This window comes from Salvelinus alpinus, chromosome 25 (genome assembly GCF_045679555.1).
Source record: "Salvelinus alpinus chromosome 25, SLU_Salpinus.1, whole genome shotgun sequence".
NCBI classification, from domain to species: Eukaryota; Metazoa; Chordata; class Actinopteri; order Salmoniformes; family Salmonidae; genus Salvelinus; species Salvelinus alpinus.
The window spans coordinates 47416464-47439171 of NC_092110.1; the positions used below are offsets into that span (position 1 = coordinate 47416464).

Consider the following 22708-nt stretch of genomic DNA (forward strand, 5'->3'; position numbering starts at 1 on the left):
TTAATGGTCAATTTTCAAATATGTATCTATTTCCTGTTTGTCTCATTTCGACACCAAACCCACCACTGGTGTGCATCGCCAAAGAGCTCTATTTTCATGTCGTCCAACAAATGGAAACGTCTTGAGTTTGTTAAACAACATTGGCACATGGATTGGAAATGGAGCTTTGGTCAAATGACCTGAGAATAGAGGTCCTTGACCACACACAGCAGTCACATCAAATCTGATTGTATTTGTCACATACACATGGTTAGCAGATGTTAATGTGAGTGTAGCGAATTGCTTGTGTTTCTAGTTCCGATCGTGCAGTAATATCTAACAAGTAATCCACAACAAATACCTAATACACACAAATCTAAAGGGGTGAATGAGAATATGTACATATAAATGTAAGTATATGGTCGAGCGGCATAGGCAAGGTGCAATAGATGGTATAAAATACAATATGTACATATGAGATGAGTAATGTAAACAATATTAAAGTGGCATTGTTTAAAGTGACTAGTGTTCCATTTTGTTAAAGTGGCCAGTGATTGGGTCTCAATGTAGGCAGCAGCCTCTCTAAGTTAGTGATGGCTGTTTAACAGTCTGATGGCCTTGAGATAGAAGCTGTTTTTCAGTCTCTCGGTCTCAGCTTTGATGCACCTGTACTGACCTCGCCTTCTGGATGATAGCGGGGTGAACAGGCAGTGGCTCGGGTGGTTGTTGTCCATGATGATCTTTTTTGTCCTTCCTGTGACATCGGGTGCTGTAGGTGTCCTGGAGGGCAGGTAGTTTGCCCCCGGTGATGCGTTGTGCAGACCTCACTACCCTCTGGAGAGCCTTGTGGTTGTGGGCGGTGCAGTTGCCGTACCAGGCGGCGATACAGCCCGACATGATGCTCTTGATTGTGCATCTGTAAAAGTTGGTCATGGTTTTGGGTGACAAGCTCTCCTGAGGTTGACGAGGCGCTGTCGCGCCTTCTTCACCACAATGTCTATGTGGGTGGACCGTTTCAGTTTGTCTGTGATGTGTACACAGAGGAGCATTAAGCTTTCCAGGCTACTAGGGTCTTCTATCCTGAGCTGTAGTCGATGAACAGCGTTCTTACATAGGTATTCCTCTTGTCCAGAGGAGGGCAGTGGGCAGTGTGATGCCGATTGCATCGTCTGTGGACGTGTTGGGGCGGTATGCAAACTGAAGTGGGTCTAGAGTGGCCGGTAAGGTGGAGGTGATATGGTCCTTGACCAGTCTCTCAAAGCACTTCATGATGACAGAAGTGAGTGCTAAGGGGCGGTAATCATTTAGTTATCTTTGCCTTCTTGGGCACAGGAACAATGGTGGCCATCTTGAAATGTGGGGACAGCAAACTTGGATAGGGAGTGATTGAATATTTCCGTAAACACACCAGCCAGCTGGTCTGCGCATACTCTGAGGATTGCGGCTAGGGATGCCGTCGGTGCCAGCAGTCTAGCGAAGGTTAACACTTTTAAATGTTTTACTCACGTCGACCACGGAGAAGGAGTGGGGGGGGGGGGTCTTTGTGACACTATTATCCTCAGTGGGAAAAGAAGGTGTTTAGTTTGTCTGGAAGCGTGACGTCGGTGTCCGCGATGTGGCTGGTTTTCCCATTGTAGTCTGTTTTTGTCTGTAGACCCTGCCACATACGTCTTGTGTCTGAGCCGTTAATTTGCGACTCCACTTTGTCTCTGTACTGATGTTTTGTCTGTTTGATTGCCTTGCGGAGGGAATAACTACACTGTTTATATTCAACCATATTCCCAGACATCTTTCCATGGTTAAATGCGGTGGATCGTGCTATCAGTTTTGCGTGAATGCCGCCATCCATCCACGGTTTCTGGTTAGGGAAGGTTTTAATAGTCACAGTGGGAACAACATCTCCAATGCACTTCTTTATAAACTCACTCACCGAGTCAGCGTATAGATCGATGTTATTCTCTGAGGCTGACAGGAATATATTCCAGTCCTCGTGATCAAAACCATCTTGAAGCATGGATTCCGATTGGTTAGACCAGCGTTGAATGGTTCTAGTCACTGGTTAATCCTGTTTGAGTTTCTGCCTATAAGACGGTAGGAGCAAGATGGCGTTGTGGTCGGATTTGCCGAAGGGAGGGCAGGGGAGGGTTTTGTATGCATCGCGGAAGTTAGAGTAGCAGTGGTCGAGTGTATTACCCCTGCGTGTACTACGATCAATATGCTGATAGAATTTAGGTAGCCTTGTTCTTAAATTTGCTTTGTTAAAATCCCCAGCTACAATAAATGCAGCCTCGGGATATATGGTTTCCAGTTTACATAGAGTCCAGTGAAGTTCCTTGAGGGGGAATGTACACAGCTGTGACGATAACTGACGAGAATTCTCTTGGTAGGTAAAATGGCCGGCATTTGATTGTAAGGAATTCTAGATCGGGTGAGCAGAAAGACTTGAGTTCCTGTATGTTGTTATGATTACACCATGAGTCGTTAATCATAACGCATACACCCCAACCCTTCCTCTTCCCAGAGAGGTGTTTATCTCTGTCGGCGCGATGCATGGAGAAGCCCGGTGGCTGAACCAAATCCGACAACATATCCCGAGAGAGCCATGTTTCCGTGAAACAGAGAATTTTACAATCTCTGATGTCTCTCTGGAAGGCAACCCTTGCTCAAATTTCTTCTACCTTGTTGTCGAGAGACTGGACATTGGCGAGTAGTATACTCGGGAGCGGTGGGTGAAGTGGACCAGAAGGACGCTCCGTCTGCCCCTTCTGCGGCGACGTTGTTTTGGGTCGGCTTCTGGGATTAGATCCATTGTCCTGGGCCGTGGTCCAAACAGAGGACCCGCTTCGGGAAAGTCGTATTCCTGGTCGTAATGTTAGTATGTTCACGTCGCTCTTATATCCATTAGTTCTTCCCGGGTGTTTGTAATAAGACTTAAGATTTCCTGGGGTAACAATGTAATAAATAATACAGAAAAGATTAAAAAATCCTGCATAGTTTCCTAAGGACTCGAAGCGAGGCGACCATCTCTGTCGGCGCCATCTTGTGTATGACGCCATACAATAATCCCAAGCAGTGGTGGGTTTGGTGTCGAAATGAGAACGCATCAGCAGAAAATGACCTCATACCTTCTGTAAATTACGCTGGTGGATCTTTGATGTTATGGGGCTATTTAGCTTCCACTGGTCTTGGGGCCCTTGTTAAGGTCAAAGGCATCATGTACTTTACCCAGTTCCAGGATATTTTAGCCAAAAACCCGGTTGTCTGCCAGGAGGCCGAAACCTGGCTACAAGTGGATCTTCCAGCAAGACGATAACCCCAAGCACACATGAAAATCCCCAAAGAAATTGTTAATTTGCCACAAAATCAACACTTGAACCCAAATGAAAACATGTGGTTTGAATTGAAGAGGGAAGTCCATAAACGCAGAAGAAGGATATCAAGCATATGGAAGGATTTTGTACGGAAGAAGGTTTCCACATTATGTGTTCTCCAACTCATAAAACGCTTTAGAAAAAGCTCAGAGCCGGTATCAAACAGAGTTATCAATAATTTTGACATCTACTTTTTTTGAGAGAAAAAAGTTACTTATTAAACTTATTTTGAGCAACAATATATTTATTTAACTTGGAAAGTCAGTTAAGAACAAATTCTTATTTACAATGACGGCCTACCGGGGAACAGTGGGTTAACTGCCTTGTTCAGAGGCAGAACGACAGATTTTTACCTTGTCAGCTCTGGGATTCGATCTTGCGACCTTTCGGTTACTGGTCCAACACTCTAACCACTAGGCTACCCTGCCACCTCTACACTCTAACCACTAGGCTACCCTGCCACCTCTACACTCTAACCACTAGGCTACCTGCCGCCTCTACACTCTAACCACTAGGCTACCTGCCACCTCTACACTCTAACCACTAGGCTACCTGCCCCCTCTACACTCTAACCACTAGACTACCTGCCCCCCCTACACTCTAACCACTAGGCTACCTGCCACCTCTACACTCTAACCACTAGGCTACCTGCCGCCTCTACACTCTAACCACTAGGCTGCGCTGCCACCTCTACACTCTAACCACTAGGCTACCCTGCCACCTCTACACTCTAACCACTAGGCTACCTGCCACCTCGACACTCTAACCACTAGGCTACCCTGCCACCTCTACACTCTAACCACTAGGCTACCTGCCACCTCTACACTCTAACCACTAGGCTACCCTGCCGCCTCTACACTCTAACCACTAGACTACCTGCCCCCCCTACACTCTAACCACTAGGCTACCTGCCACCTCTACACTCTAACCACTAGGCTACCTGCCGCCTCTACACTCTAACCACTAGGCTGCGCTGCCACCTCTACACTCTAACCACTAGGCTACCCTGCCACCTCTACACTCTAACCACTAGGCTACCTGCCACCTCTACACTCTAACCACTAGGCTACCCTGCCACCTCTACACTCTAACCACTAGTCTACCTGCCGCCTCTACACTCTAACCACTAGTCTACCTGCCGCCTCTACACTCTAACCACTAGTCTACCTGCCGCCTCTACACTCTAACCACTAGGCTACCTGCCGCCTCTACACTCTAACCACTAGGCTACCTGCCGCCTCTACACTCTAACCACTAGGCTACCTGCCGCCTCTACACTCTAACCACTAGTCTACCTGCCGCCTCTACACTCTAACCACTAGTCTACCTGCCGCCTCTACACTCTAACCACTAGGCTACCCTGCCACCTCTACACTCTAACCACTAGGCTACCCTGCCACCTCTACACTCTAACCACTAGGCTACCTGCCACCTCTACACTCTAACCACTAGGCTACCTGCCACCTCTACACTCTAACCACTAGGCTACCTGCCCCCTCTACACTCTAACCACTAGACTACCTGCCCCCCCTACACTCTAACCACTAGGCTACCTGCCACCTCTACACTCTAACCACTAGGCTACCTGCCGCCTCTACACTCTAACCACTAGGCTGCGCTGCCACCTCTACACTCTAACCACTAGGCTACCCTGCCACCTCTACACTCTAACCACTAGGCTACCTGCCACCTCTACACTCTAACCACTAGGCTACCCTGCCACCTCTACACTCTAACCACTAGGCTACCTGCCACCTCTACACTCTAACCACTAGGCTACCCTGCCGCCTCTACACTCTAACCACTAGACTACCTGCCCCCCCTACACTCTAACCACTAGGCTACCTGCCACCTCTACACTCTAACCACTAGGCTACCTGCCGCCTCTACACTCTAACCACTAGGCTGCGCTGCCACCTCTACACTCTAACCACTAGGCTACCCTGCCACCTCTACACTCTAACCACTAGGCTACCTGCCACCTCTACACTCTAACCACTAGGCTACCCTGCCACCTCTACACTCTAACCACTAGGCTACCTGCCGCCTCTACACTCTAACCACTAGTCTACCTGCCGCCTCTACACTCTAACCACTAGTCTACCTGCCGCCTCTACACTCTAACCACTAGGCTACCTGCCGCCTCTACACTCTAACCACTAGGCTACCTGCCGCCTCTACACTCTAACCACTAGGCTACCTGCCGCCTCTACACTCTAACCACTAGTCTACCTGCCGCCTCTACACTCTAACCACTAGTCTACCTGCCGCCTCTACACTCTAACCACTAGGCTACCCTGCCACCTCTACACTCTAACCACTAGGCTACCCTGCCACCTCTACACTCTAACCACTAGGCTACCTGCCACCTCTACACTCTAACCACTAGGCTACCCTGCCACCTCTACACTCTAACCACTAGGCTACCTGCCTCCCCTGAATATAGGCAGCTCAGTATTTGTATAATTGATTTTACACAGTCATTTTTGCCCCTTGATAAACACCACTGTATCTACCATCTCTGTCTCTGCTTCATACCAGGCCATCGACCTGCTGCCAGCTAACACTGATCATTATGGTCCAGGTCTATAGGTTTACTATCTATATTATATCTCTTCACCAGGCCATCGACCTGCTGCCAGCCAACACTCAGATCATTATGGTCCAGGTCTATAGGTTTACTATCTATATTATATCTCTTCACCAGGCCATCGACCTGCTGCCAGCTAACACTCAGATCATTATGGTCCAGGTCTATAGGTTTACTATCTATATTTTATCTCTTCACCAGGCCATCGACCTGCTGCCAGCCAACACTCAGATCAGAGAGATCCGTGTGTTCCTAGAGAGTGTTCTGGAGGAGAAGGCTCAGAGGAAACGCTTTGACCAGGTGCTCAAGAGTCTGCTGCAGGCTGAGTTCCTACGGGTGAGCTGAGGGTGTGTGTGTGAGCTGGGGGGTGTGTGTGTGAGCTGGGGATGTGTGTGTTTGTAAGGCTGAGGAAACTCTTTGACCAGGTCCTCAAGAGTTCCTATGGGTGAGAGAGATGGACGTTGTGTGTGTGTTGTTTCTACCCACCTGACGTGTGTGTGTGTGTGTGTGTGTGTGTGTGTGTGTGTGTGTGTGTGTGTGTGTGTGTGTGTGTGTGTGTGTGTGTGTGTGTGTGTGTGTGTGTGTGTGTGTGTGTGTGTGTGTGTGTGTGTGTGTGTGTGTGTGTGTGTGTGTGTGTGTTTGTTTGTTTGTTTGTTTGTTTGTTTGTTTGTTTGTTTGTTTGTTTGTTTGTTTGTTTGTTTGTTTGTTTGTTTGTTTTCAGGTCCAGGAGGAGCGTATCTTCCACCAGCAGGTGAAGTGTACCATCTCAGAAGAGAAGACCTGCAGGGTCTGTAAGAAGAAGATGGGGAACAGGTAATACTGGTTTAGTGGTACTTGGTTTACCTGAATCGCCAAGCCATTTGATATATTTACACAATCCCCTTTTAGTACTAACATGAATGCTTTACAAAACACCTACAACTAGGTAATATACATTCTGAGTAAGTGATTAACCTCAAGTAAATATGAGGTTAAGGCTCTGTTTATATACTGTTACTGAATCGTCTGTCTGTCTGTCCTGTGCAGCGCCTTCGCCAGGTATCCCAACGGCGTTGTAGTTCATTACTTCTGCTGTAAGGACCGAGGGGTGTGTCCTATTGAGCAGTGACACCAAAATAGTGCCCTCCTGTGGACTACATGTTCCTAGCGGCACCCTGGACGGAGGGAGGGCAGGGAGCTGCGTTTGTCTGATACACTTCCACAGCAGCTTGGCGATTCAGCTGGACTCATCTCTGGAACTCTGGCTGCTTCTGTCTGGAACTGTGGAATGCTGTTCCTCTCCCTCCCGTTCTCTCTCTCTCTGTCTCTCTGACTCTCTGACTCTCTGTCTCTCTGACTCTCTCTCTCTCTGACTCTCTGTCTCTCTGACTCTCTGTCTCTCTGACTCTCTGTCTCTCTGACTCTCTCTCTCTCTGACTCTCTGTCTCTCTGACTCTCTGTCTCTCTGACTCTCTGTCTCTCTGACTCTCTGTCTCTCTGACTCTCTCTCTCTCTGACTCTCTCTCTCTCTGACTCTCTCTCTCTCTGACTCTCTCTCTCTCTCTGACTCTCTCTCTCTCTCTGACTCTCTCTCTGACTCTCTCTGACTCTCTCTGTCTCTCTGACTCTCTGTCTCTCTGACTCTCTGTCTCTCTGACTCTCTCTCTCTCTGACTCTCTGTCTCTCTGACTCTCTGTCTCTCTGACTCTCTGTCTCTCTGACTCTCTGTCTCTCTGACTCTCTCTCTCTCTGACTCTCTCTCTCTCTGACTCTCTCTCTCTCTGACTCTCTCTCTCTCTCTGACTCTCTCTCTGACTCTCTCTGACTCTCTCTGTCTCTCTCTGTCTATCTAAGATTTGAATAAGCTGTATTAGCATGAATGACAAAGCCACTGTTGCTAAAGCGAAGTGAGAATGTAATCAACAATAACAGTAAAAAATAGTAAGAATATTGATGGTGATTAGATAAAGGGGACTAATATATATATATATATACACTACCGTTCAAAAGTTTGGGGTCACTTAGAAATATCCTGGTTTTTGAAAGAAATGCACATTTTTTGGTCCATTAAAATAACATCAAATTGATCAGAAATACAGTGTAGACATTGTTAATGTTGTAAATGACTATTGTAGCTGGAAACGGCTGTTTTTTAATGGAATATCTACATAGGCGTACAGAGGCCCATTATCAGCAACCATCACTCCTGTGTTCAAATGGCACGTTTTATCATTTTAAAAGGCTAATTGATCATTAGAAAATCATTTTACAATTATGTTAGCACATCTGAAAACTGTTGGCCTGATTTTAAAGAAGCAATAAATCTGGCCTTGTTTAGACTAGTTGAGGATCTGGAGCATCAGCATGCCCTTCTAGGCAGAGTTGCAAAGACAAAGCCATATCTCAGACTGGGAAAAAGAACACCGACACTGGACAGAGGAACTCTGCCTAGAAGGGCAGCATCCCGGAGTCGCCTCTTCACTGTTGACGTTGAGACTGGTGTTTTGTGGGTACTATTTAATGAAGCTGCCAGTTGAGGACTTGTGAGGCGTCTGTTTCTCAAACTAGACACTCTAATGTACTTGTCCTCTTGCTCAGTTGTGCACCGGGGCCTCCCACTCCTCTTTCTATTCTGGTTAGAGACAGTTTGCGCTGTTCTGTGAAGGGAGTAGTACACAGCGTTGTACGAGATCTTCAGTTTCTTGTCAATTTCTCACATGGAATAGCCTTCATTTCACAGAACAAGAATAGACTGACGAGTTTCAGAAGAAAGTACTTTGTTTCTAGCCATTTTGAGCCTGTAATCGAACCCACAAATGCTGATGCTCAACTAGTCTATAGTAGGCCAGTTTTATGCTTCTTTAATCAGAAGAACAGTTTTCAGCTGTGCTAACATAATTGCGAAAGGGTTTTCTAATGATCAATTAGTCTTTTAAAATGATAAACTTGGATTAGCTAACACAATGTGCCATTGGAATACAGGAGTGATGGTTGCTGATAATGGGCCTCTGTACGCCTATGTAGATATTCCATTAAAAAACAGCCGTTTCCAGCTACAATAATCATTTACAGCATTAACAATGTCTACACTGTATTTCTGATCAATTTGATGTTATTTTAATGGACAAAAAAAATGTTTTTCTTTCAAAAACCAGGATATTTCTAAGTGACCCCAAACTTTTGAACGGTGGTGTATATATATATGTATTAGAAGTAATGTGTGAGGATGAGGTGTGGTCAATGGGGGAGGAATGTTGACATAGCATGTTTCACTGTACCTATTCTGCCCCACAACCCCTTCTACCTGTACCTATTCTGCCCCAGCTACCTGCTACCTGTACCTATTCTGCCCCACAACCCCTTCTACCTGTACCTATTCTGCCCCACAACCCCTTCTACCTGTACCTATTCTGCCCCAGCTACCTGCTACCTGTACCTATTCTGCCCCTGCTACCTGTACCTATTCTGCACCTGCTACCTGTACCTATTCTGCCCCTGCTACCTGTACCTATTCTGCCCCACAACCCCTTCTACCTGTACCTATTCTGCCCCAGCTACCTGTACCTATTCTGCCCCACAACATGTGTTACCTGTACCTATTCTGCCCCAGCTACCTGTACCTAATCTGCCCCTGCTACCTGTACCTATTCTGCCCCACAACCCCTTCTACCTGTACCTATTCTGCCCCAGCTACCTGTACCTATTCTGCCCCACAACATGTGTTACCTGTACCTATTCTGCCCCAGCTACGTGCTATCTGTACCTATTCTGCCCCTGCTACCTGTACCTATTCTGCCCCACAACCCCTTCTACCTGTACCTATTCTGCCCCAGTTACCTGTACCTATTCTGCCCCAGCTACCTGCTATCTGTACCTATTCTGCCCCAGCTACGTGCTATCTGTACCTATTCTGCCCCTGCTACCTGTACCTATTCTGCCCCACAACCCCTTCTATCTGTACCTATTCTGCCCCACAACCCCTTCTATCTGTACCTATTCTGCCCCACAACCCCTTCTATCTGTACCTATTCTGCCCCACAACCCCTTCTACCTGTACCTATTCTGCCCCACAACCCCTTCTACCTGTACCTATTCTGCCCCACAACCCATTCTACCTGTACCTATTCTGCCCCACAACCCCTGCTACCTGTACCTATTCTGCCCCACAACCCCTTCTATCTGTACCTATTCTGCCACACAGTCTGAATGATTAGAATAAGCACTGCTGTTGTCTCTTTCTCTGCTGCTTCACCCCTCCTACCTCCCTCCTCACCCCTTCTCCCTCCCTCATCACCCCTTCTCCCTCCCTCCTCACCCCTCATCACCCCTTCTCCCTCCCTTCTCCCTCCCTCATTACCCCTTCTCCCTCCCTCCTCACCCCTCATCACCCCTCCTCCCTCCCTCATCACCCCTTCTACCTCCCTCACCCCTTCACCCTCCCTCATCACCACTCCTCCCTCCCTCATCACCCCTCCTCCCTCCCTCCTCCCTCCCTCCTCCCTCCCTCATCACCCCTCCTACCTCCCTCCCCTTGTTTCCTCCTTTACTCATCTCAGACTCAACTCAATAGGCTATAGGCTATACATAGAGAAGAAGAGTTAAGCTGATGCCGCGTGTGTGTGTGTGTGTGTGTGTGTGTGTGTGTGTGTGTGTGTGTGTGTGTGTGTGTGTGTGTGTGTGTGTGTGTGTGTGTGTGTGTGTGTGTGTGTGTGTGTGTGTGTGTGTGTGTATATACTTAAAATCAGCCCTTTGCTTTTCACTTTTCGTGTTGTTTTCAGTGACCTGTTTTGTTTCTAAGGAAATGGTGGAAAACCACTCCGGATTATAATGTAACGACTAAACTTCTAACATGGTTCAATGTGCACAAACACGTTTGTTGTTCTTCTTTATGTCAGTTGCCTCAATATAAACCCTTCTGTAAGCTCTTGACATAGACCACATTTATTTGGAGTAGATCGACAGTTTCGAAATCATTTTTTTTTTGATTGATCTATAATCCTGCCATTTTGGAAAAACCTGAAAGAAGATCAGCTCGGCGGCCATTTTCTTCCGAATCCCAGAAGTATGACGGTTTAAAAGGTTTGATTTAAGTTAGGTCTTTATTCTTAAATCATGTTGTAGTCTGATTATGAATGAAGGGAGATGTACTAAATGTCAGAGTGGAAGGTAGGATGTTGGGCTGCTTCCCAATTGGCACCCTATTCCCTATATAGTGCACTACCATAGACCAGGGAATAATGCCATTTGAGATGCATACATATTTATTGTTTTTGGGGGGGGGGGGTTTCTAGCAGCATTGTAATCAAATACCTGCAGCATCAACAACCGTCCAGCTGTTTGATATTGGGTCGTTCCACCAATTGGGTGCCTTTTTGAGAAGTGTAAAAAAAAAAAAAACAGGGTGGCTGATTTCATCTTACAGGGGCAGTGGAAGATTAATCAGCCATGAATCCCCTTGTGGAAGCTTAATCAGCCACGAATCCCCTTGTGACAGGGGCAGTGGAAGATTAATCAGCCATGAATCCCCTTGTGACAGGGGCAGTGGAAGATTAATCAGCCATGAATCCCCTTGTGACAGGGGCAGTGGAAGATTAATCAGCCATGAATCTCCTTGTGACAGGGGCAGTGGAAGCTTAATCAGCCATGAATCCCCTTGTGGCAGGGGCAGTGGAAGCTTAATCAGCCATGAATCCCCTTGTGACAGGGGCAGTGGAAGCTTAATCAGCCATGAATCCCCTTGTGACAGGGGCAGTGGAAGCTTAATCAGCCATGACTCCCCTTGGGGCAGTGGAAGCTTAATCAGCCATGAATCCCCTTGTGGAAGCTTAATCAGCCATGAATCCCCTTGTGACAGGGGCAGTGGAAGCTTGTGGTGTGCAACAGGGAGGGGCCATTGAATGCAAGCTTCAAACTAAAAATGTTATTGTTGAATAATCTCTAGCCTGTCTATCTATGGGTTAAAGGGTTGGCGTGTTATGATCGACCAGCTCTGTTTTCCAACACAAAACACCAGAAAATAAACAAAAAGAGTAGAATCAGCTCACCTGCATTCAGACTACTATTTGACTAGATGTTCAATGTTTCTTTTTGAGAGAGAAAAATATTTTAAAAGGAATATTTTCACCATATTAAAACGAGGGTTCAGGTCACATAACAGGGTTGAGCTTCAAATGAGGGACAGGTTTAAAAATACATTAAAAAAATGTTAAACTAATAATCACCATAAATAGGCTATCATTGTAAATAAGAATTTGTTCTTTGATTGATTTAAATATATTTGACAATTTGTAAGATACATACATAAGGACGCTCCAGCCGGTGACGCCTCCACAATTTCAGAAAATCAACAAGGAGAACACGAAAAAGCTTAACAGCTTATTTCCATTGTGGTCCTTTTGAAGAGGTAAAGGGGGAATGGTCAAGATGCGTAAGTGCTGGAAGTTTAAGAATAATCCTGACTAGTTTGTTCTGAGATGTCTGCAATTCATTTTGTATTATCTTGGGGCCACTATTGTACCAGGAAGAGCATGCATAGTCGAAGTGGCACTGAACAAGAGACCCTGGCAATGTCCCCATTGCATTCCTATCCAGATATTTGTAGGTTCTAGCCAGAAACTTAATTGTATGGTTCACTTTGGAGATAACGTTTTGTGCCGTGCTTTCCCCTGTCAGATGGTTATCTCGCACACATCCAAGATACGTAACATCCAAGATACGTAACATCCAAGATACGTAACATCCAAGATACGTAACATCCAAGATACTTAACAGAGTCTTTTGCTGTGACTACTATGTCACCTACTACCACCTTAAAATCTGGGGATTTCATCAGTTTCACTTTGAACCCGAACAAGATGGACTCTGTTTTTCTAAGGTGAAGTGACAGCTTATTGTCCTATAGCCATTTACTGACATTCAGAATATCAGCACTGAGGGCTTTCTCAACCACATTATTGTCTTTGTGGGAAACCAACAGTGCAGAATCATCTGCATCGAGGAAAAGGTCACATGTACAGGCAGATTTCAGATCATTTATATGCAATAGAAATAAAAGTGGACCCAGCACACTCCCTTGGGGTACCCCACAGTTCCAGATTTTGAGTTTAGACAGGGTCCCATCCACCATCTGTTTTCTTCCTTGCAGGTAAGAGCTGACCCCATTTTACTGCTAAGTTGTTAAAGCCCATGACTCTTAGTTTGATTAACAGAATCTTATGATCCACTGTATCGAACGCCTTTTGGAGATCTAACATAACCATACCACAAAATGTCCCTCCGTCTACTTCCTTCCTGATGTGGTCAGTCAGATATAGTAGGCAGGTGTCAGTGGAATGGGATTTCCTAAAGCCAGATTGGAGCTCATTAAATAGGTAATGTAAGGGAATATAACTGTCAATCTTCTTGAACATAGTCTTATCCATGACCTTCGATTAAGCACACAGGATTGAGACAGGACAATAGTTTCCATGATCTAACTTATTCCCTTTTTTTTATATAAAGGAATGACCCTTGCAAGTTTTAGTTCACTGGGAAAACACCCTAGTTCAATAGACAGATTCACAATGTGAGTTAGACAGGGGGTGGTAACTACCGCAGGATCCTTTTAAAAAAAATTGTCAGGAATGTTGTCAAGGCCAGTTGCTATGGAACGGTCAAGTTCTTCCAGCCTCTCTAGCACAGCCTCTCGAGCACAGCCTCTCGAGCACAGCCTCTCTAGCACAGCCTCTCGAGCACAGCCTCTCTAGCACAGCCTCTCGAGCACAGCCTCACGAGCACAGCCTCTCGAGCACAGCCTCTCGAGCACAGCCTCTCGAGCACAGCCTCTCGAGCACAGCCTCTCGAGCACAGCCTCTCTAGCACAGCCTCTCGAGCACAGCCTCTCGAGCACAGCCTCTCTAGCACAGTTGACTCAGACACCTTTTCAAATGAAAAATTACCTACTTGAATCCCCTGCTGTTGAGTAAAACTGCTGGACTTGACTCTCCCCCATAACAACCTGATTGACAAAGTAACTTGCTAACTAGCTATTCAGACTGTCTGCAACCATGGTCTTGTCTGATGTAACCTTTACTTCAATTTCCAAGCTAAGATTGAGAGCTTTAATCTGTTACTGTAACCTAACAGCTTCAGACACTTACATAGTTTACTCGGATTGTTCCTATTTTCAACTGTTTTGTCATTCAAATATTATTTCTTGGCCTTCTGTATCATCCTGTTGACCTCATTTCTTAATTTCTAGTAGTCTATAAGTATATAATTTGCCCTGGATTTCCTAAACTCCAGAAAGCGTTAATTTCTACGCTTAATTGCCTTTTAAAATGTTATAATTTATCCGTGGTTCAGTTCTTTGCTTAATTCTAACCTGTATTACTGGAGTCTGCTTATCTACAGCATGTAAAAACAAATGATTTAAAATGGCCCCAGGCATTCTCCACCTCGTTGCATTTCAATACAGCCGACCAGTCCAATTTTCTCAAACAATTAACAAAAATATATCTGCACTATAATTCTTCATAGCCCTAATTTTTGTGAAGTTATGACAATTAAAAACTGTTTTTAGAACCTTCCTACTACAGAAAATGATGGAATGATCACCGAGCCCATAGTTTACAACCCTACTGTTTGATACCCTTGATCTACCCGACACCAACACGAGGTCAATGATGGTTTGGGTAGAAGGACAGAACCTGGTGGGCTCATTAAATCAGCTTGTATAAAGCGAAAAAAGATTTTAAAAATTCTTAAGAGCTTTAAAATTTAGCGAGGACCCTTTTTTAGCATATCTGTATTCAAATCACCAGTAACAATATCCTCTGATTTACCAAAGTCTGTACAGTTGGAAAAAGTCTCCAACAATTCATCAAATTTGTATTGGTCTGGTTGTCTATAACAGGTTCCAACTATAATATGTTTTTATTTTGGTAATAACATGTCCAACCACTCAATCTCGTCATGGTTTAAATCTGATGATCTATAGTTGAACCCAATATCTGATCTTACATAAATACAAACTCCCCTGTCTTTGCCATTTGCGTTCTCTTCTAATTACTATATCATTTTCAACTTCAATCTCAGCGTTTTTTTTATCGAACCATCCAACCGTGTTTCGGTAAAGCAAAGCTCTCCCACCTTACAGTTACTAGAGAGCAGGTGAATTTCCTCCATCTGGGGAAGAAGACTTCCAACGTTGAGAAGAAGCATGGTGTAGTCCTCTCGTAGAAAACACCTTTTCTAGAGTCAAGTTCTCCTCTGTTGGAACGGTCAGCTGAAATGGTTCTCTTGATGAGTGTTGTCCAATCGCAGCAATGGAGCTCCTTCCAGGATACGCGCTGGCATTTTGAAAGAGATGGTCGTTGCTCCTTCTCTTCTGACCCTCTCTATTATAACGAATGGATTTACCGCTAGAAAACGGGACACTGATGGACATCTCCAGACAGCAACAGACATAAGAGTAAAGTGAAAACAGGTTTTTAGATTTTGTTTTGCAAATGTATTCAAAATGTAAATCTGAAATACCTTATTTACGTAACTATTCAGAACCTTTGCTATGAGACTTGAAATTGAGCTCGAGTGCATCCTGTTTCCATTGATCATCCTTGAGATGTTTCTACAACTTGATTGGAGTCCACCCCTGTGGTAAATTCAATTGTTTGGACATGATTTGGAAAGGCACACACCTGTCTATATAAGGTCCCACAGTTAATGGTGCATGTCAGAGAAAAAACCAAGCCATGAGGTCGAAGGAATTGTCTGTAGAGCTCCAAGACAGGATTGTGTTGAGGCACAGATCTGGGGAAGGGCACCAAAACATTTCTGCAGCATTGAAGGTCCCCAAGAACACAGTGGCCTCCATCATTCTTAAATGGAAGAAGTTTGGAACCACCAAGACTCTTCCTAGAGCTGGCCGCCCGGCCAAACTGAGCAATCGTGGGAGAAGGGCCTCGGTCAGGGAGGTGACCAAGAACCTGATGGTCACTCTGACAGAGCTCCAGAGTTTCTTTAAGGTAGAGTGGCCAGACGGAAGCCACTCTTCAGTAAAAGGCACATGACAACCCAGTGGGTATTTCGTCCAGACTGAGTGAAACGTGGTGGTCAAACATCCCCCATGGCGCTGTGGCGTGGTGATAAACATCCCCCATGGCGCTGTGGCGTGGTGATAAACATCCCCCATGGCGCTGTGGCGTGGTGATAAACATCCCCCATGGCGCTGTGGCGTGGTGATAAACATCCCCCATGGCGCTGTGGCGTGGTGATAAACATCCCCCATGGCGCTGTGGCGTGGTGATCAAACATCCCCCATGGCGCTGTGGCGTGGTGGTCAAACATCCCCCATGGCGCTGTGGCGTGGTGGGTCTACTGTAACAGGTTGGGTCTACTGTAACAGGTTGGGTCTACTGTAACAGGTTGGGTCTACTGTAACAGGTTGGGTCTACTGTAACAGGTTGGGTCTACAGGTTGGGTCTACTGTACCAGGTTGGGTTTACTGTACCAGGTTGGGTCTACTGTAGCAGGTTGGGTCTACTGTACCAGGTTGGGTCTACTGTAACAGGTTGGGTCTACTGTACCAGGTTGGGTCTACTGTACCAGGTTGGGTCTACTGCAGCAGGTTGGGTCTACTGTAACAGGTTGGGTCTACTGTAACAGGTTGGGTCTACTGTACCAGGTTGGGTCTACTGTACCAGGTTGGGTCTACTGTAGCAGGTTGGGTCTACTGTACCAGGTTGGGTCTACTGTAACAGGTTGGGTCTACTGTACCAGGTTGGGTCTACTGCAGCAGGTTGGGTCTACTGTAACAGGTTGGGTCTACTGTAACAGGTTGGGTCTACTGTAACAGGTTGCGTCTACTGCAGCAGGTTGCGTCTACTGCAGCAGGTTGGGTCTACTGCAGCAGGTTGGGTCTACTGTAACAGGTTGGGTCTACTGTAGCAGGTTGGGTCTACTGCAGCAGGTTGGGTCTACTGTAACAGGTTGGGTCTACTGCAGCAGGTTGGGTCTACTGTACCAGGTTGGGTCTACTGTAGCAGGTTGGGTCTACTGTAGCAGGTTGGGTCTACTGTAACAGGTTGGGTCTACTGCAGCAGGTTGGGTCTACTGCAACAGGTTGGATCTACTGCAGCAGGTTGGGTCTACTGCAGCAGGTTGGGTCTACTGTAGCAGGTTGGGTCTACTGTAGCAGGTTGGGTCTACTGTAACAGGCTGGGTCTACTGCAGCAGATTGGGTCTACTGTAGCAGGTTGGGTCTACTGTAACAGGTTGGGTCTACTGTAACAGGTTGGGTCTACTGTGATAGGTTGGGTCTACTGTAGCAGGTTGGGTCTAATGCAGCAGGTTGGGTCTACTGCAACAGGTTGGGTCTACTGTAACAGGTTGGGTCTACTGTAACAGGTTGGGTCTACTGTAACAGGTTGGGTCTACTGCAGCAGGTTGGGTCTACTGCAACAGGTTGGGTCTACTGTAACAGGTTGGGTCTACTCCAGCAGGTTGGGTCTACTCCAGCAGGTTGGGTCTACTGTAGCAGGTTGGGTCTACTGTAACAGGTTGGGTCTACTGTAGCAGGTTGGGTCTACTGTAACAGGTTGGGTCTACTGTAACAGGTTGGGTCTACTGCAGCAGGTTGGGTCTACTGCAACAGGTTGGGTCTACTGCAGCAGGTTGGGTCTACTGTAACAGGTTGGGTCTACTGTAACAGGTTGGGTCTACTGTAACAGGTTGGGTCTACTGCAGCAGGTTGGGTCTACTGCAACAGGTTGGGTCTACTGCAGCAGGTTGGGTCTACTGTAGCAGGTTGGGTCTACTGTAACAGGTTGGGTCTACTGTAGCAGGTTGGGTCTACTGTAGCAGGTTGGGTCTACTGTAGCAGGTTGGGTCTACTGTAGCAGGTTGGGTCTACTGCAGCAGGTTGGGTCTACTGTAGCAGGTTGGGTCTACTGTAGCAGGTTGGGTCTACTGTAGCAGGTTGGGTCTACTGTAACAGGTTGGGTCTACTGTAGCAGGTTGGGTCTACTGTAGCAGGTTGGGTCTACTGTAGCAGGTTGGGTCTACTGTAGCAGGTTGGGTCTACTGTAACAGGTTGGGTCTACTGCAGCAGGTTGGGTCTACTGTATCAGGTTGGGTCTACTGTAACAGGTTGGGTCTACTGCAGCAGGTTGGGTCTACTGCAGCAGGTTGGGTCTACTGTATCAGGTTGGGTCTACTGCATGCCGCCAAGACGTAATGATTGTGTCATGGCCCAAGAGACCAATGAGACGAGTTCATCAGCTACATCCAATAATAACTTGATAGACCAGGACTATAACAAGCCTTGACCAGGGCCCTGAAAAGCCTTCTGGACCAGGACTACAACAAGCCTTGACCAGGGCCCTGAAAAGCCTTCTGGACCAGGACTACAACATGCCTTGACCAGGGCCCTGAAAAGCCTTCTGGACCAGGACTACAACATGCCTTGACCAGGGCCCTGAAAAGCCTTCTGGTTTTCACACCACTGTCTGATTCAAGGAGCTGCTGAAACGATTTTGAAACATCTCAAGGAGAAACCCTACCCCCTAACCCTACCCCCTAACCCTAACCCCCTAACCCTAACCCTAGCCCCTAACCCTAACCCTTAGCCCCTAACCCCTAACCCTAACCCCCTAACCCTAACCCCCTAACCCTAAACCCTAACCCCTAACTCTAAACCCTAACCCTAACCCTACATTGGACAAAAGTTAAGAGAAACCCCTTGATCAAAAGAGTGAGCTGTGTTTGACACTGTGGACTATATGGTTAATCTGAGCTCTGTTTGACACTGTGGACTATATGGTTAATCTGAGCTGGGTCTGACACAAGAATGGGGAACCACCGATGCACCTTTGACAGCTATCTAACCAAGGGTTATTTGTATTTATTATGGATCCCCATTAGTTCCTGTCATGGCAGCAGCTACTCTTCCTGGGGTTTATTATGGATCCCCATTAGTTCCTGCCAAGGCAGCAGCTACTCTTCCTGGGGTTTATTATGGATCCCCATTAGTTCCTGCCAAGGCAGCAGCTACTCTTCCTGGGGTTTATTATGGATCCCCATTAGTTCCTGTCAAGGCAGCAGCTTCTCTTCCTGGGGTTTATTATGGATCCCCATTAGTTCCTGCCAAGGCAGCAACTACTCTTCCTGGGGTTTATTATGGATCCCCATTAGTTCCTGCCAAGGCAGCAACTACTCTTCCTGGGGTTTATTATGGATCCCCATTAGTTCCTGCCAAGGCAGCAGCTACTCTTCCTGGGGTTTATTATGGATCCCCATTAGCTCCTGCCAAGGCAGCAACTACTCTTCCTGGGGTTTATTATGGATCCCCATTAGTTCCTGCCAAGGCAGCAGCTACTCTTCCTGGGGTTTATTATGGATCCCCATTAGTTCCTGCCAAGGCAGCAGCTACTCTTCCTGGGGTTTATTATGGATCCCCATTAGTTCCTGCCAAGGCAGCAGCTACTCTTCCTGGGGTTTATTCTGGATTCCCCATTAGTTCCTGCCAAGGCAGCAGCTACTCTTCCTGGGGTTTATTATGGATCCCCATTAGTTCCTGCCAAGGCAGCAACTAGACTCTTTCCTGGGGTTTATTATGGATCCCCATTAGTTCCTGCCAAGGCAGCAACTACTCTTCCTGGGGTTTATTATGGATCCCCATTAGTTCCTGCCAAGGCAGCAGCTACTCTTCCTGGGGTTTATTATGGATCCCCATTAGTTCCTGCCAAGGCAGCAGCTACTCTTCCTGGGGTTTATTATGGATCCCCATTAGTTCCTGCCAAGGCAGCAACTACTCTTCCTGGGGTTTATTATGGATCCTCATTAGTTCCTGCCAAGGCAGCAGCTACTCTTCCTGGGGTTTATTATGGATCCCCATTAGTTCCTGCCAAGGCAGCAGCTACTCTTCCTGGGGTTTATTATGGATCCCCACCTAGTTCCTGCCAAGGCAGCAGCTACTCTTCCTGGGGTTTATTATGGATCCCCATTAGTTCCTGCCAAGGCAGCAGCTACTCTTCCTGGGGTTTGTTCTGGATCCCCATTAGTTCCTGCCAAGGCAGCAGCTACTCTTCCTGGGGTTTATTATGGATCCCCATTAGTTCCTGCCAAGGCAGCAGCTACTCTTCCTGGGGTCCAGCAAAATGATGTCAGTTATGCAATTGTAAAAACATTACAATACATTCACAACAGATTTCACAACAGATTGTGTGCCCTCAGGCCCCGACTCCACTACCACATATCTACAACCCAAAAATCCATGTCTACATGTTATCATGTGTGTGTCTGCATGTGTCTGTACCTTTCTGTGTCTCTTCACAGTCCCCGCTGTTCTATGAGGTGTATTTTTACCAGATTTTTTAAAATCTGATTCTCCTACATCAGTTACCTGATTTATTTCAGCTTTTTATTTATTCGTAAATATTTAGAGAAACATATTTGTGACGGACTGGCTCAATTCGGTCTTATGTAGGAACATTTGAAATGTTTTTTATTTTACATTGGATAAAAGTAGAGACTCAGAGCTAGAAGATGGTTTATCATACACTACAGTTGAGGAACAATGGGAAAGTAATTCTGCTTTTTTCTTCTTTGAAAGTTGATAACACTTTTGAGAAAATGGCCCATGAATGTTTTGGTACACCTACTGGAGAGCTCTTCTTTGTCTACACCCCCATTCAGCATCGTTCACGCGCCTCTAAAGATTTAGCTCCACCCATCTCTTTTTAAGGATTCACATGTGAGGCCATGTAATAAACTACCAAAGATTTCAAGACTAAAGGCTGGTTTATACTACAGGTGTGTTCGGAAATTTAATCAGGAGTGCCAGAGTGCGCTCTGGGTGTTCATAAACTCAGTGTGTTGTCAGATTGTCTGTTGGTAATTTCAGAGCGTTCAGATCACACACTGGACCCTCTGCCGAGGAGTAGGGTTGATCCGAGCGTTCTATCTTAACAGCAGTCAAGCACCCAAGCTAACGTTTAATAGCTTGTCAGCTACTTCCAGACACTATTTTTATTTTATTTCACCTTTAACCAGGTAGGCTAGTTTCCTCCGACACATTGGTGCGGCTGGCTTCCGGGTTGGATGCGCACTGTGTTAAGAAGCAGTGCGGCTTGGTTGGGTTGTGTTTCGGAGGACGCATGGCTTTCGACCTTCGTCTCTCCCGAGCCCGTACGGAAGTTGTAGCGATGAGGCAAGATAGTAGTTACTAACAATTGGATACCACGAAAAGGGGGTAAAAGGAGAAGAAAAAAAAGAATGTGGGCAAGTTGATTAGGATGATATCTATGAGGGTGCCCGTGTTTACGGATTTGTACCTGGTAGGTCCATTGATCATTTGTGTGAGATTGAGGGCATCAAGCTTAGATTGTAGGATGGCTGGGGTGTTAAGCATGTCCCAGTTTAGGTCACCTAGCAGCACAAGCTCTGAAGATAGATGGGGGGAAATCAGTTCACATATGGTGTCCAGGGCACAGCTGGGGGCAGAGGGTCTATAGCAAGCGGCAATGGTGAGAGACTTGTTTCTGGAAAGGTGGATTTTTTAAAGTAGAAGCTCGAATTGTTTGGGCACAGACCTGGATAGTATGACAGAACTCTGCAGGCTGTCTCTGCAGTAGATTGCAACTCTGCCCCCTTTGGCAGTTCTATCTTGTTATAGTTAGGGATGGACATTTCTGGGGTTTTGGTGGACTTCCTAAGCCAGGATTCAGACACGGCTAGGACATCTGGGTTGGCAGAGTGTGCTAAGGCAGTGAATAAAACAAACTTGGGGAGGAGGCTTCTAATGTTAACATGCATGAAACCAAGACTTTTACGGTTGCAGAAGTCAACAAATGAGAGCGCCTGGGGATTGGGAGTGGTGCTGGGGGCTGCAGGACCTGGATTAACCTCTACATCACCAGAGGAACAGGAGGAGAAGTAGGATAAGGGTACGGCTAAAGGCTATCAGAACTGGTAGTCTAGTACGTTCGGAACAGAGTAAGAGGAGCAGGTTTCTGGGCGTAGTAGAGTAGATTCAAGGCATAATGTACAGACTAAGGTAAGGTAGGATGTGAATATAGTGGAGGTAAACCTAGGCATAGAGTGACGATGAGAGAGATATTGTCTCTAGAAACATAATTTAAACCAGGTGATGTCACTGCATGTGTGGGAGGTGGAACTGAAGGGTTAGCTAAGGCATATTGAGGGAACAGCTGACCATTTTACTCTCCCTAGCAGAGTGCTTCTCTTTGGATGCTTCTCCCTCTCTGTCACGGATGCCATGGTTGCCTTTGTTTGAAGACAGGTGTTTTATCCAACAGCCTTCTGTGTGTTCTCTTTTTGAAACCATTTGCATATTTGTAATCAAATGCCAGAATTTTCTCCATCTCCTTAGCTATTGTACTCTAATTCCACTGATTTCAAAGCTCGGTCCTCCAGAAAGTGGAGAGCAACACTGATGCAGTTCTACTATGTGATATATTTATAAAAAGCAGCGTTAGAAATGATTACCTACACATACTGACCAGCTCATGTTATAGACAGGATTACCTGGACATACTGACCATCATGTTATAGACAGGATTACCTACACATACTGACCAGCTCATAGACAGGATTACCTGGACATACTGACCAGCTCATGTTATAGACAGGATTACCTACACATACTGACCGGCTCATAGACAGGATTACCTGGACATACTGACCAGCTCATAGACAGGATTACCTACACATACTGACCAGCTCATAGACAGGATTACCTGGACATACTGACCAGCTCATAGACAGGATTACCTACACATTCTGACCAGCT

The 22708-nt window shown here is 46.3% G+C and overlaps 1 protein-coding gene across 2 annotated transcripts in view; it reads left to right on the forward strand.

Moving 5' to 3' along the window:
• LOC139554049 (vam6/Vps39-like protein) overlaps window positions 1-7968 on the forward strand; it is a 75087-nt gene extending 67119 nt beyond the window's left edge. For both annotated transcript variants that reach the window (XM_071366964.1, XM_071366965.1), the window contains exons 22-24: window positions 6142-6276; window positions 6662-6753; window positions 6967-7968. In XM_071366964.1, coding sequence (XP_071223065.1) covers window positions 6142-6276; window positions 6662-6753; window positions 6967-7048 — 309 coding nt within the window. In that variant the 3' untranslated portion in view covers window positions 7049-7968. The remainder of the gene's footprint in view (window positions 1-6141; window positions 6277-6661; window positions 6754-6966) is intronic.
• The last annotated feature ends 14740 nt before the right edge of the window (window positions 7969-22708 follow it).